This window comes from Dunckerocampus dactyliophorus, chromosome 19, assembly GCF_027744805.1.
Source record: "Dunckerocampus dactyliophorus isolate RoL2022-P2 chromosome 19, RoL_Ddac_1.1, whole genome shotgun sequence".
Taxonomy (NCBI): domain Eukaryota; kingdom Metazoa; phylum Chordata; class Actinopteri; order Syngnathiformes; family Syngnathidae; genus Dunckerocampus; species Dunckerocampus dactyliophorus.
The window spans coordinates 13,937,890-13,951,687 of NC_072837.1; the positions used below are offsets into that span (position 1 = coordinate 13,937,890).

The 13,798-nt window shown below is 45.9% G+C and overlaps 2 protein-coding genes across 3 annotated transcripts; one reads left to right on the forward strand and one right to left on the reverse strand.

Moving 5' to 3' along the window:
* Positions 1 to 1,742: 1,742 nt before the first annotated feature.
* Positions 1,743 to 7,299, forward strand: LOC129172118 (sorting nexin-14-like). Of its 2 annotated transcripts, none has more exons than XR_008566919.1 (27): positions 1,743 to 2,201; positions 2,595 to 2,715; positions 2,786 to 2,859; positions 2,937 to 3,015; positions 3,087 to 3,130; positions 3,193 to 3,280; positions 3,351 to 3,435; positions 3,509 to 3,665; positions 3,728 to 3,803; positions 3,866 to 3,910; positions 3,983 to 4,063; positions 4,134 to 4,248; positions 4,319 to 4,474; positions 4,577 to 4,701; positions 4,828 to 4,886; positions 4,955 to 5,087; positions 5,155 to 5,341; positions 5,406 to 5,489; positions 5,565 to 5,665; positions 5,754 to 5,865; positions 5,931 to 5,971; positions 6,063 to 6,182; positions 6,256 to 6,379; positions 6,453 to 6,787; positions 6,892 to 6,983; positions 7,071 to 7,124; positions 7,193 to 7,299. XR_008566919.1 is itself a non-coding variant. In XM_054761542.1 (27 exons), exons 1-27 carry the CDS (start codon positions 2,071 to 2,073, stop codon positions 7,146 to 7,148), a joined length of 2,769 nt encoding a protein of 922 aa, XP_054617517.1. In that variant the 5' UTR covers positions 1,743 to 2,070; the 3' UTR covers positions 7,149 to 7,299. The 2 variants fall into 2 exon arrangements, 1 of the variants encoding a protein (XP_054617517.1); XM_054761542.1 differs by having other exon boundaries at positions 6,453 to 6,617; positions 6,692 to 6,787; positions 7,071 to 7,299.
* On the reverse strand, positions 4,278 to 12,938 carry LOC129172120 (meiosis-specific protein MEI4-like). Its single transcript, XM_054761545.1, has 5 exons — positions 12,131 to 12,938; positions 11,639 to 11,794; positions 11,110 to 11,570; positions 10,583 to 10,708; positions 4,278 to 8,054 (listed from the first exon to the last, which is right to left on the reverse strand). Exons 1-5 carry the CDS (start codon positions 12,150 to 12,152, stop codon positions 7,827 to 7,829), a joined length of 993 nt encoding a protein of 330 aa, XP_054617520.1. The 5' UTR covers positions 12,153 to 12,938; the 3' UTR covers positions 4,278 to 7,826.
* Positions 12,939 to 13,798: the final 860 nt, after the last annotated feature.

Below are 13,798 nucleotides of genomic sequence, written 5' to 3' on the forward strand. Positions count from 1 at the left end.
CTTGATTTTTGTAAGGGAATCAGGTATAAATAATTACGCAAAAGCCTAAGTGTTTCCAAATACTGCACCGCAATGGTGGCTTAATTATTTCTCTCTCGCTGGCTTGGCCATGCTACATTTTGTTGTCTGCTGGCGCGTGGCGATGATGTCACAGACAGGCAGACTGAATCGAGTAAAGTTTAACATCTTTATCATTAAAATTGCTAAAAAACCACACATCCATAAGCCTGCCATGCTTAAATCCAATGCTTTATTTCCTAGTATTGATGCAGGTATCGATTGATTACCTTTTAAACAATGTTAGATCGATATGTGTCGTCCAGAATGGCAACTTGCCGAACACAGATCGATGTAGTTGGATCATAGGAATATAAATCGATTTATCAATGTAGTAGATGAATCGTTACACCCCTATTGAATGACAACAACTCTGTTAAGATGAGTGGGCCAAAATTCCTCCACAGCGCTGTAAGAGACTCATTGCAAGTTATCACAAACGCTTGATTGCAGTTGTTGCTGCTAAGGGTGGCCCAACCAGTTATTAGGTTTAGGGGGCAATCAATTTTTCATACAGGGCCATGTAAGCTTGGATTTTTTTTCCCTTAATAATAAAAAGTTTCATTTAAAAACTGCATTTAGTATTCAGCTGTCTTGTCATTGACTCATATTTAAATTTGATTGATGATCTCAAACCCAGTCCATGGTGTACCCCGCGTTTTGCCCTAAGTCAGCTGGGATAGGCTCCAGCATACCCTGCAACCCCAGTGCGGATAAGTGGCATATAAAATGGATGGATGATGATCTGAAACATTTAAGTGTGACAAAAACAAACAAAAAAAGAAATCAGGAAGGGGGCAAACACTTTTTCACACCACTGTATATATTCCCTCAATACTACATTATTATAAATCACTATTGAACATGCATCATTTTTCATATAAAATCTTATGTTAGATTCAGAAAAAAATGCAATTAGAGGTTAAAAGGCTTATAAATTGATATTTAACAGCATCCATTTATTTTCTATGCCGTTTTCCTAATTAGGGTGGCAGGGTATGCTGAAGCTGACTTTGGGCGAGAGGCGGGGTACTTGTCGCCAGCCAATCGCAGGGCACATATAGACGAACAACCATTCACACTCACATTCAATTTATGGTTGCCAGTTAACCAAACATGCATGTTTTTGGAATGTGGAGGAAACCGGAGTACCTGGAGAAAATCCAGGCACAGAGATGCCCAGATTCGAAAACAAGTCTTCCCGATCTTCTGACTGTGTGGCTAACCACTGGACCACCGTGCGGCCCGATATTAACGGCATGTCCACTTAAAATGCGTTATTTATTCTCCATGAACGCTCAAATGTTGTGCAGGTCAAGTGAGCAGAAGTGAGATTGGGGTAAGGGTTGCCATGTTCGCGTATATGAAGGCTGTTGTGAGTCTTATGTGGATAAAAAACATCCATAACTTGTATGAAGTCAAGTGGTCAATACACATTATATATAACCACAGCTCACTCTCTGAAGTCTACTCTCAACGTGCGTTTTCGACGTAAATGTTTCAAAAGCGATATACGTCAAACATTGATATAGCTAAAGTTAACAAAGCTATTGTGACTCTCAAGAGTACTTTAAAGGGCGCCCTTTAAAAGGAGTAACTTTATGGTTTGAATTAACGTCATGCTATTAATTACATTAACGTCTTTTAAAATTAGTACTGTAACTTCAGCTGCAGGAGCATATGTGCAGGATTCAATCACATCTGGCAACCCAACAAGGATCCGTAAACAAATGAGCTGTCAAAGAAGTCGCTGTTAAAAGTTTACATGACTTCAAAGTTTTTCTATAAAGTCACTCGGTGAAGTTGAGGGGCGGCAATGTTGCAAGTCTTGGCGATGATTTGTGTTATTTTGCGACGATAGTACTTTCATCGCTGTAAGTGTAGTAAGCCGTTAGCTAGCTAGCTCGAATCTAAACGGAGCGCGACGTATTTTTCAAACTTTCAACTTCCTCCGTCCTCGCAGCAAACATTGTAAAGTATGTGAAATGTTTTGCAGTTTTAGGTCGCGTAAGGATGGCGGGGGGTGTTATTGCGACTTTAAAGCAAACACTGAGGTTGGACGTCGTGAGTAAAGCAGGACGTCAATATCCAGTCTTCTGCTGTCTGCTGGTCTTCATGATGGGCCTCACCCTGCTGCTCAGCAGGTAACTGCGTTACTTTCACACTGTATATCTATACATTAACACAATACAGATTTGTAACACTGTATGTTTACTGTTTAACACACTATATTTCATTTAAAAGACTATAGTATGTGTTTACAGTTAATCTGTGTGCTAAGAAGCTTATTGTACGGAATGACGTCATGGCGTGACGTCTGAGCACATTTAAACTCATTAAAATAAACGTCATATATACAAAAACAATTGAGCACTTAATAAAAACAATTGAGCATCCAGTCAGAAAGTTGTGTTGTCATGCCTGTACTGCTGAGAGCCTAGAGGCTGCATGCTTGCGTGGTACTTGATATGATGTGATGAATGTTTGAGGTGTGGTTTAGTGAGGTGATGAAGATGAGGTGTTTGTTGTCCTTGCAGGTACATCCACATCCTGATGGGCTTCTGGTCCTTCCTGGCGGGTGTCATCACATTTTACTGTGCTCTGGAGCCAGACTCCCTGCTGCCAAATGTCTTCTTCAGCAGGAAAGCGAGACACACAGTGAGTGTTCAGTGGACACTATCAGCTTATCCTCCTGACGATGATGGTAATGTTTTCTTGGCTGTCACAGCATCAGGAACAAGAGTTGTTTCCTTCGGGTCACAGCTGTGCCGTGTGTGGAAAGGTGAAATGCAAGCGTCACCGGTAGGTTGTGTTGCATTGTAACAGCACTTTGTCATGTTAGCACCACATGTTTTTTTAAGTGTTGTTGTTGTGCCAAGGCCCACGTTGCTGCTGGAGAACTACCAGCCGTGGTTGGGCCTGAAGGTTCATTCCAAGGTGGACTCGTCCATAGCAGAGGTCAACATCATGTTCAACATGGATCACGTTTATCATGTCTTGACTTGTAACTTCTGTTGCTCTGACTACAGGTCTTTGAGCTCGTTCTGGAGAACTTTGTGTACCCGTGGTATCGGTGAGTGTGTGTTTGTCATTCTTGTCCCAAAGTCCAACTTGACGTCCTTCTGTGGACTGCAGGGACATCACGGATGACGAGGCATGCGTTGACGAACTCCGCATGACCTTTCGCTTCTTTGCATCCGTCTTCGTCCGCCGAGCTCAAAAGGTGACACTCTTCTTGCGGTGAGCTTTCACGTAGGAGTTCAAAGGTAAACACATGATGGCCGTGTCCACAGGTGGATGTACTCGCTGTGTTTGCAGACAAAGTAATGAAGGCTGCAGTCAAGCATGTGGAGATTCTGGCTAAAGCTCAAGCTAAAGGTAATACCACGTTAGTGCTATGAGGTCATGATGTTTGAGGTCACGTCGCACACTGACATCTTCATCCATTCAGTCCATCAAGGTCACACGCTGCAGCAGGCGTCTCTGGAGGAGTACGGTGCCGACCTCCACGTGGCCGTGCGCAGCCGGAAGAATGAGCTGTTGTACCTCAGGAAGCTGAGCGAGATGCTGTTCCCGTACTTGATGCCGCCGAAAGCAACAGAGTGCAGGTACGCTCACGCCATAGCCCGCAGAGTGGAAGTACTCCACGCTGAGCGTCTCCTCTTGCCAGGTCTCTGGCGCTGCTGCTGAGGGAGGTCATGGCCGGCTCCGTCATCCTTCCCACCATGGACTTCATGGCTGACCCGGTGAGTCAGATTGCACCAGTGCAACTTGTCCGTTTTGAACGTGCTCCCTATTGCTTTTGCAGGACACAGTCAACTTGATGGTGCTGAAATTTGTCGACAACACTCCAGTAAGTCCACAGAAGTGTGAACATGTTGACATTTGTGTTGAAGTGTGACATTTGTGCTTCTTCTACGTGTAGCCAGAAGCTGCCACAGAAGCTCCGTCAGCTCTGGTTCCGTTCCTGCACAAATATGCCGCCTGCAGCCACAAGAAGCCCTCGGTCAGTCAGCCTTGCACCACCACGCATCATCATCATTGACCGTTCATGACCCATGCTGTCGGCCTAGCAGGTGCTCAAGCTGGGGCTGAAGGAGATCAGGGAGCAGCAGGACCTTCTCTTCCGCTTTATGAACTTCCTGAAGCAGGAGGGCGCCGTGCACGTGCTGCAGTTCTGCCTAGCCGTAGGTCAGAGCCTCACACGCACATGTGACCACACGGCATCACGTGACACAAATGTTGCCACGTCATCCTCCAGAGGAGCTCAACGACAAGATCCTGAGCCCGGAGCTGTGCGACTCGGAGCTGCGGCGTCTGCACGGTGAGGTTGTGCACATCTACGAGACGTACTGCCTGGACGAGAGCATGGACAAGATCAACTTGGACTGCTTCATCGTGGACGAGATAAAGAACGGTAAGACATCCTTTTTATCATCCCCGCTTGACACGGCCCCAGCTGGTCGTTTGGAAATAAGTAGAAGCCTTTTGACGTGTGGTCACATGACCTCTTCTTTAGTGGCTGCAGGTCCGTACGGCGCCGTGGTCAAGCTGCAGACCATGCGCTGTCTCTTTGAGGCCTACGAACACGTCCTGTCTCTTCTGGAGAACGTATTCACGCCCATGTTCTGTCACAGCGACGAGGTAGGACTACCACACACGTGCACATGTCCTAAAATGGGAAGCTGACTGTGTGTGTGTGTGTGTGTGTGTGTGTGTGTGTGTGTGTGTGTGTGTGTGTGTGTGTGTGTGTGTGTGTGTGTGTGTCAGTACTTCAGACACCTGCTGAAAGGAGCTGAGTCACCAGCAAGGAGCTCACGAGTCAGCAGGTTTGTCAATCAATCAGTGCTTGAGTGGTCGTGTGAGGGGCGCCGTATACCATGTGACCTGCTTGTAGGAACACTTCCAAGCGAGGGGAGTCGTTCGGGATCAGCAGGATTGGCAGCAAACTCAAAGGTGTGTTCAAGAGCACCACCATGGAAGGCGCCATCTTACCGCCCAGTGCCATGGCCGACGTCGATGACGACATAGTGAGCATCCTCTTCAATGTTGCCTGCCTCAGGCCGGCTGGTCATGTGACACGTCTGGACCCCACAGGTGGAGGAGGCCGTGGTGGTGATGGAGGACGACTCTCCCGCTGAGCTGGCCTGCACACCGGGAAGTCTGAGGAACCTTTCGGCCTGGACCATCACCATCCCGTACATCGACTTCTACGAGGATGAGGCCAAGAGGGAGAGGATTCCCGTTTTCTGCATCGATGTGGAGCGCAACGACAGGAGGGAAGGTGAGCCTACGCCCAAGAGTCGCATATCTGCAGAACATTGTCATCCTGATAGGTCTTCTTGCAGTGGGTCATGATCCAGAGAAGTGGTCGGTCTACAGAAGATACATGGAGTTCTACGTGCTGGAGTCCAAGCTCACAGAGTTTCACGGTAACGTTGCTGCTTGCCGTTTGCTTCCTTTCCGTCCACCACTGTCCTCAAACTCAAAAGACGTGATGCTCACAGGCACCTTTGCGGAGGCGCAGCTTCCTCCAAAACGCATCCTGGGACCAAAGAATCATGACTTCCTGGCCTCCAAGAGGGAGGAGTTTGAGGAGTATTTACAGGTAATACACATCCGACAAACTACACTCAGGAGGAGCACTGATCTGTGTGTGTGTGTGTGTGTGTGTGTGTGTGTGTGTGTGTGCGTAGAGACTCCTGCAGTACACAGAGCTCAGCAACAGTCAGCTGCTGGCTGACTTCCTGTCTCCTCATAGTGTGGAGTCCCAATTTGTGGACAGGATGCTGCCTGATGTCAACTTGGGTACCATCAGCACCTTTCTCTTTGTTTGTCCTTCTTCTTCCTAACTAAACTATTTTGTCCTGCAGGGAAGATCTTCAAGTCTGTTCCTGGAAAGTTGATAAAAGAGGTGTGTCCTGTTTCCATGCACTTCCTGTAGTGGACAGCAGGGGGTGTTGCATGCTAGCATTCATGACTTTTGAGTGCGGTATGTTTTCCAGAAAGGTCAAAACCTGGAGCCTTTCATCCAGTCCTTCTTCAACTCATGCGAGTCTCCCAAAGCCAAACCCAGCCGTCCCGAGCTGACCATCCTTAGTCCCGGCGCCGATGCCAACAAGCGGGTATGACGTCTGCTACCCACACGTTAGCTAGGCATATCACCAGCACAGGATGTTGATCATGCTTCCTGCGCAGCTCCTCAACCGGCTCTTCAGGAACAATGCCAACATGCCGTCTGGCACCGAGAGGCGACACAACCACAGCTGCTTCCTGGGGGCGGTTGGCGTTGAGGGAATGTACGACTACATGATGCACGTTGGTAAGACGACGTGCTCGCAGCCAGTTGCCGCACATGCTGGACATACAAACATCTTAACCTTTTCATCACCAAGGTCGACTGGCGTTCCGCATGCCGCTATGGTTGCATCACTTCCTGTCAGCCGGCAGGATCCTTTTAAAGAACACCTTTGAGGCGTACATGGAGCAACACATGCAGTCCAAGTTGGATGAGATCATGCAGGAGCACCGCCTGGTCTCACTCATAACGCAGCTCCGAGGTCAGGTCTATCATCTTTTACTCCATCTTTTAGACTTCCCGTTCTAAACATGCTCGCCACACGTGTTCCGCCAGACGCAATCTTCTGTGAGAGCAGCGAGGAGCGAAGCAGTCTGGACAAGCAGGCCAGAGCCAAGCAGACCTTTGAGCAGATGATGGACTATCTGCCTGGTGAGTCTGCAACTCCTTGACTTGTTGGCAGTGGGAGGAGTCAGACACGTTTAACTGAGCCCCAGTTTGTCTTTGTGTATGTGCGCGCATGCGCGTGTGATCAGACATGGTTGATAAGTGTATTGGCGAGGAGGCCAAGCACGACGGAATCCAACTTCTCTTTGAGGGTCTACAGCAGCCACTCCTCAACAAGCAGGTGATGAAAATTAAGATTCATTTGAGCAAAATGAACTCGATTGATTGTCTTGCTTTGAACTAGTTGTCTTTTCTTTGGTGTGTTCAGATGTCGTACGTCCTGCTGGACATCGCCCTGCTGGAGCTCTTTCCTGAACTTGAGGTACAGCAGCATCATCAACATTGACTGACAGCTCAGCCTACGCTTCTCAACACCTTTCATCTTTTCAGCGCTGAAGGACGTAGTCATGGAAACCAAGCAAACAAACTGAATCCACATCCTGGGTGAGAAAAGTGCAATACTTAGGAAAGCATTCCAAATAAAATATTTGTGAGCATTTTGTGTGTCTGCTGGCTTTTTGTCATGCCTGCTGCTGCTGCCATCTAGGGCTGCCACCAGTCTTGTCGTCTAGCAACTTAACTTTTCCCCACCTACAAACTAGTTAGCCAGGAAGCATCCGCCTTTACCACAGTTACGCAAAACATGCAACTGGCACCCGCGTTAGCTTGCTAGTTGGCATCAGTCAGTTCCAGTGGGTGTTGGACATTGCGAGCGAACATGTTACAAAATAATTTCCTGAGAAAGGGTTGGTGAAAGGTTGTGACTAAAGAAGGAGGTGTGGTCTTCATCTTCTGAAATCTGCAGGTCAGTCTGTGACTTCTGCAGGAAGCTCAGCTTGAGATGCATTGATGGATACAAACTTTTTAAAATATTCTTCACATGGTCAGGAGGCAGGGGGATCGTGAGATCATGCGAGGGAAGAGCATCTCCACCATTGTGTGGGCGGAGCAAAATGGTGTATATATATATATTCATATTTGCTTCTGTGACGTAATGTTTAAGGATCAATTTGGAGCAGAAGAATCACGCCAGGAGTGCTGCTATCCTCCATGTGGAGATGGCAAAGAGTGGGAACTCCTCAGAGAGGGCAAACATTCGTCGTTGCAAGTGAAGGAGGCTATCCATCCACTCAAACTGCGCCTTCTCTCGCCATGCTACCTCCGAGTTCTGCAGCAGCTCCTCCAGGATCCACAATAGGCGACCGGAATTTTGGTACTGATCCACAGGAAACACATCAAGAGGAGACTTCTCCTGCACACAAAGTACAACGTTAGGTACAATGCACAGAGTCAGCGGCTAATGCTAATGGTGCATGTGATCAGTGAGAAGTGTTGTCACATGACCACAGCGTGTACAAGCATCAAACTTAAGGCTAACTGGCGACTCTAAATTGTCCATAGGTATGAATGTGAGTGTGAAAGGTTTGTCTATATGTGCCCTGCGATTGGCTGGCAACCAGTCCAGGGTGTAGCCAGCCTCTCGTCCGAGGTCAGCTGGGATAGGCTTCAGCATACCACCACCCCCCACACTAATCTAAAATAACCATTATGCCAATGTTTACCTTCTGTCCTTTTTAATTGCAACCACTCCATCGACTTATTCACTCAAAAGACCAAATGTAAGTACACAAGTGTACACTTCCCCATTTAAAAGACTCAGTGTAGGGACGCAAGAGTACAGTTTATGTGCTCAAAAGACCAAGTGTAACTACGCAAATGTACACTTATTCACTCAAAAGAGAATGTGTAAGTATGCAAGTGTACACTTATGCACTCAAAAGACCAAGTGTACAGTAAGTACTTTTTATGCACCCAAAAGTCTACGTGTAAGTACAAAAGAGTACAATCATGTACTCAAAAGACTCGGTGTAAGTACGCAAGTGCACACTTTTGCATTCAAAAGACTGAGTGTAAGTACTATTTATGCAACCAAAAGATAAATGTAAGTACTGGGCCAGTCACGCAGTGGCGGAGCTACGGGCCACGGCCACCCTTGGTCACTCTTCAGCCACCCCCTGGACAAACGTACTGCCACTCTTGTTTGAGTAATGGTCTCACCTTTGCCACCCCAATGAAAAATGTCTGGCCCCACCACTGCTGTCACGATAATCGATGAATCGAACGATAAAAAAAACAAATTAATAATTATGCCGCCCTCGATACACTGACGTGCAAGTACACTAGGTCCCCAACTTACGAACACAATTGGTTCGAGGCGACTGTTCACAGGTTGAATTGTTCTTAAGTCGGGAAAAAGGTAATATTACCAATGATATAGGTACTACATGTACGTGTATACATATACAGTATATGCGTATGTATGTAAATATGAGTTTGGATGCAGTAGTAATATTAAACTAGGATAATTAATGAAAAAAACAATAATAAAAATGATATAATAATACGTAATGATAAATGTTATTTACCTTTGAAGAGGAGTGGTCGAGCATATGCCGTTGTGGTGGAGGAGAAGGAGGAGTTATTGAAAAAGGACAAATCGTCGTCGTCGTTAGACTCTTCTAAAAGAGGTAGTGTTCTGTGGGTGGTGTAGAATTAAGCAGGCCTATTAACTCTTCATAAACTTTAATCACACGCTCTGTCCGGGTTGTATCATTACAACTCTTAGCCTTTCTCTCTCCTCTTCCTCCTCCTCAACCAACCTTCTGTTGGTCCCATTAGCAGTGTCACAGTGCCCTCTACTGGTCAAGCATGTAGCAGTATAAATATGGACATATAAGGCAAAATACATGAAAATATAGACCAGTCGGCTTGTGTTCGTATCCGCGAATGTTCGCTAGTTGGATGTTCGTAAGTTGGGGACCTAGTGTATACATGTGTGTTTCATCTGGTCGTCTCTCTGTACCACACCGGCTGGATAACAAGAGGGTTCACCCTGAATCTGTCTGTGGAATGAACGGAATGAGTGAACCGTCCTCTCATTCAGCTTCTTTGTGGAGGCAGGGTTACTAGTGCTAGTAGAAAACTAGCAGCAAATTAGTGGGAAAATGTATGCTAACATGAATGAAATCACAAAAGCGATGGTTTCTAAGGTGAACACAACAGCCCCAGTGTGGGAATAATTCGGTTTTAAACAGAATGAACAAGTTGAGAGCAGGAAAACCGACGACGAACACGGACAGTTTTCTCAGGTGGGAAAAAAAAAACTACCGATGGAGGTGCCTCGGTCAGTACAGCTTTCGTCCTGGCAGTCAACGCTTACTGAGGTGTTTGGTCGACAAAGTAAATATAAACAAATGAGCGCAAAATGGTGCACGCTCACAGTGTTGCCCCACAACATTGCAAAAGAAATGCAACCATTCAATACGGCTATATGGTATAAATTTTATGCCATGTAATGGATATGTTTCCGTGAAACATTAAGAATGAGGTTGATCTCGAACATCTTTTACTGTCAACTAATCAAATGACTTACACCTGTCATGGCAATAATTAATGAAAAAATGGTCTCAAAAAATGTTGTCGATAATATCAGTTACCGACGATAATTTGTCGCACAACTATCGACCAGCACATTTTTTTTATCGTGACAGGCCACACAAGAGTACACTTATGTACACAAAAGACTAAGTGTAAGTACGCAAGTGTACACTTTTGCACTCAAACACGAAGTGTATGTATGCAAGTGTACACTTATGCACTCAAAACACTAAGCGGAAGTATGCAAGTCTGCCGATTGAGACACAGGCTGCATTCCAAAGCAATTTTAGTTGCCCTTGTTGACTTCCCCTAGACACTTGGTATAACACCATTGCTGATTACCTGCAGGGCGTGCCACAGCACATCCGCCAAGGCGCTGATTTCACAGAGGAAGTGAGCAACAAGGAAGGACTTTGACATGCTACTGCTCGCCAGCGCCACCAAGCAGGCCGTCAGCATCTCACAGGTCTGGAAGACAAGTTGATGATGTATTATTATTGTATGATGTATCAGATCAGGTCAGGTTTCTTTATTAATAACCGTAGGTAAATTTGTGTGCAGTGCGAGAGAGAAATATCAGTGACACACATACAACACTTCCATTAAAAATACATACCGTAAATAAAGGCAAAAAATTAAAAGGTGTGAGTTCATTGCCCTTATTGACGATGGAACATGTTAAGAAAGACAATCACTTCTCGGATAAAACTGTCCCTGTATCGCTTGGTTCTGCATTTTGGGACCACCAGTCTGTCCCGATGGCAGATACTGGAACAGGTGGTTCAAGGGGTGTATCTTATTATGATGTATTATTATTACCCATCTACCAGCAATATACTAACCACTCATGCAGAAAGAAGGTTACTCACAGAGTGGCGTTGGTTGGCGTGTAGCAAGATGGCGGTCAGCTCCTTGAGAGACATGTGTACACGTGCCCTCAAGTCACCACACGGTGCGTTCTGACTGCAGAACCGGTCAGAGGCTCGCGCCCACGCTCGACAAGCCTTCAGGGCAAGCTCGCCCATTCCCCCGGGGCAAGGGTCCCTGAACACCGCCACCACAGAGTCGAGGAGCTGACACAACGTGTCATCCAAAACCAGGCCCACGTTCTCGCCCGGACCACACCATAGTGAATCTGGACCGGCACCCATTCGGCTTAAGGTGCACAGTGACTGCAGTAAGTGCATGTGAGGAAGACCTGCCACCCTTCGCTGAGCATCCTTGTGCTGATTGGACAGAAATGCCGGCTGAAAGAGTTTTGGAGTGTCTGAGGGGCTGCTTGCCGGTGAAGATGGGTCCTTGAGGAAGGTTGACATGGCGGCATCACCACCTGCAACATGGCAGACACACCTTTACGTCCTCGCTACAAGCGACTGCGAACTTGGTAGCGAGGCACACCTGCTGTCATCATGGTGATCAGCTTCCGCAGGTCATCCTGGCTCCTGCAAGTGTCCTCCTGGCCTCTCAGGCGGCCCGCCAAGGCCTCAACGTGCTGGCGTCCGCTCATGCCCGCCGCCCGGCTCTTCACTACCGCCACTGCCACAGCCAGCATCACTTGGATTGGAGGAGAACAATAAAATACAAACAATACAATACAATAAAAAAAGTACTCAAGTATTTAACTTGTACATATTTTGTGCACTACACTGACAAAAACTACCATACTTGGCCGATAAATATAAATGTCATCCCCGTTTTATTAACATTTTCATTGCTACCATGAAGTATTCTAGCCTGTTGAAAAGGTTTCAGTAGCTAACAGCTAAGCTTAAACACTCTCAGTATCTGTTGTACTTGTGTCGTAATGTTTCTTCACTCGTAGACAAACGTTGTCATGTAAATGCTAAACAATAATAAAAAAAAAGAGTGATGACCAAAAGCCTGAATTACCTTGAAATCTTCTTTTCTCCATTAGACTGCTGTCGTGGACGAGCTAACGATGCTAACTAGCTAGCTTGACCAACGTGAGTAGCTGATTGTTTTCTTCTCAGCAAACTAATAAACATAAGAACTTTGTCTTCTGGCACAGGTGGCATACAACAGGGGTGTCACGTCATGTCCCTGGCCTCCACCTTCACCATCATCATCACCATCATCTTCGAGGGTATATCACAGGACTGCAATCTATTTGCGGCGGTCGGTTGCGGCCAGTGTGTTGCCAGATAGGAAATGATAAATTATTGTACCAGAAGCTTAACATTGTTCTATTTTGAGGGAAATTATTGTAGGTACCCGATTTGATGCTGCTCAGGACGATCTACTACAGTAACATATTATTTAAAAAATTTGGCAAATAGTGACTAAAAAACACAAAATGCAAAGCAAATATGGTTAGAAACACCAATGTACATCTCACTTCCTCACTTCTTAAATCCAATATCTTCAAACGTATAGCATATAAACCTGTTTAAACATTCTAAATACGGTTTTTAACATGATTAGAGCCCTCTCGTGTGTGTTACTGGAAAAGTGTTCTGAAATGGGAGGACAAGGTGATGAGGTGGGTGCTACGCCCTTGTTGGTGTTTATTTTTACTTGCCAAAGGTTAAACACAAATTGGAGAGAGAAAATTAACTGGATTATTTTGGATTATGTGTCATTGTCGTCTGGACGGCAGCACAACAGTTCACACGCACACACACACACGGTCACAACTCTGTTTGTGTACTACAACCACAGACTAACATTACTATTTATGACTTCCATTAATATGGCATGTACTACTCCTACATACTACTGACACTCATATTACAGTGCTACTACTTCCAGCACTGTGACATGTCGTAGTACTACTGCTATGACCACCATGATGTGTACAAAGGCTGCTAGTAGCGTGTTTGTGTGTGTTGTGGGATTAGAGATTAAATGTATTTTCTAATCTTCTTTTGCTGACCTCCTTTTCAGTTTTGTCCAAACTTGTCTTCTGAGCCTCCGAGAACATCTTCAACTCTGCCCCACTTGCCTTTTATGTTGTCAACATTCATGTCTGTCCTGATGAACGTTAACAAAACGTCTCCTGTTGGACCTGTGCTGTGCTGTGCTCCTCCAAGAGTGCTTTTTCTTGGAAATTGCTTTGTCCACTGGGAACAGAAAAGGACCGTCCTCAAAGTGTCCCCACAAAGCATACAATTGTTCAAAATGTTTTAAGATCGAGGGGCAGTCCACGTAGAACGTTTTCAGGTCAAAACAGCAAAGTATTTTGTCGTTTCAGCCTTTCATCCACATGGAAACGGTGGTCTGGGTGCCTGAACAATGCTTCCAGGGTGGGAACATCTGATGGCTTTTTTTGCGACAGAAATCGCAGTGTTAAAAATAATATAAAACTTTCTCATGCATTTTAATCCATCCATCCATTTTCTACCGCAATGTGGGTGGCTACAGCAATCGCCAGCTGTCCTTCCGATATTTTCCGGGTCAGACACCAAAACTTGATTATTATTGGATAATGTTGTGGCCTACCCGCGTCATTGAGAGGTCAAGAAGTAAACTTCCCTCCTTTAATGAAATAGTCAGCTAGCTAATTCTGCAGCATAAACCCTTTTGATGAAGGAGGTGGCG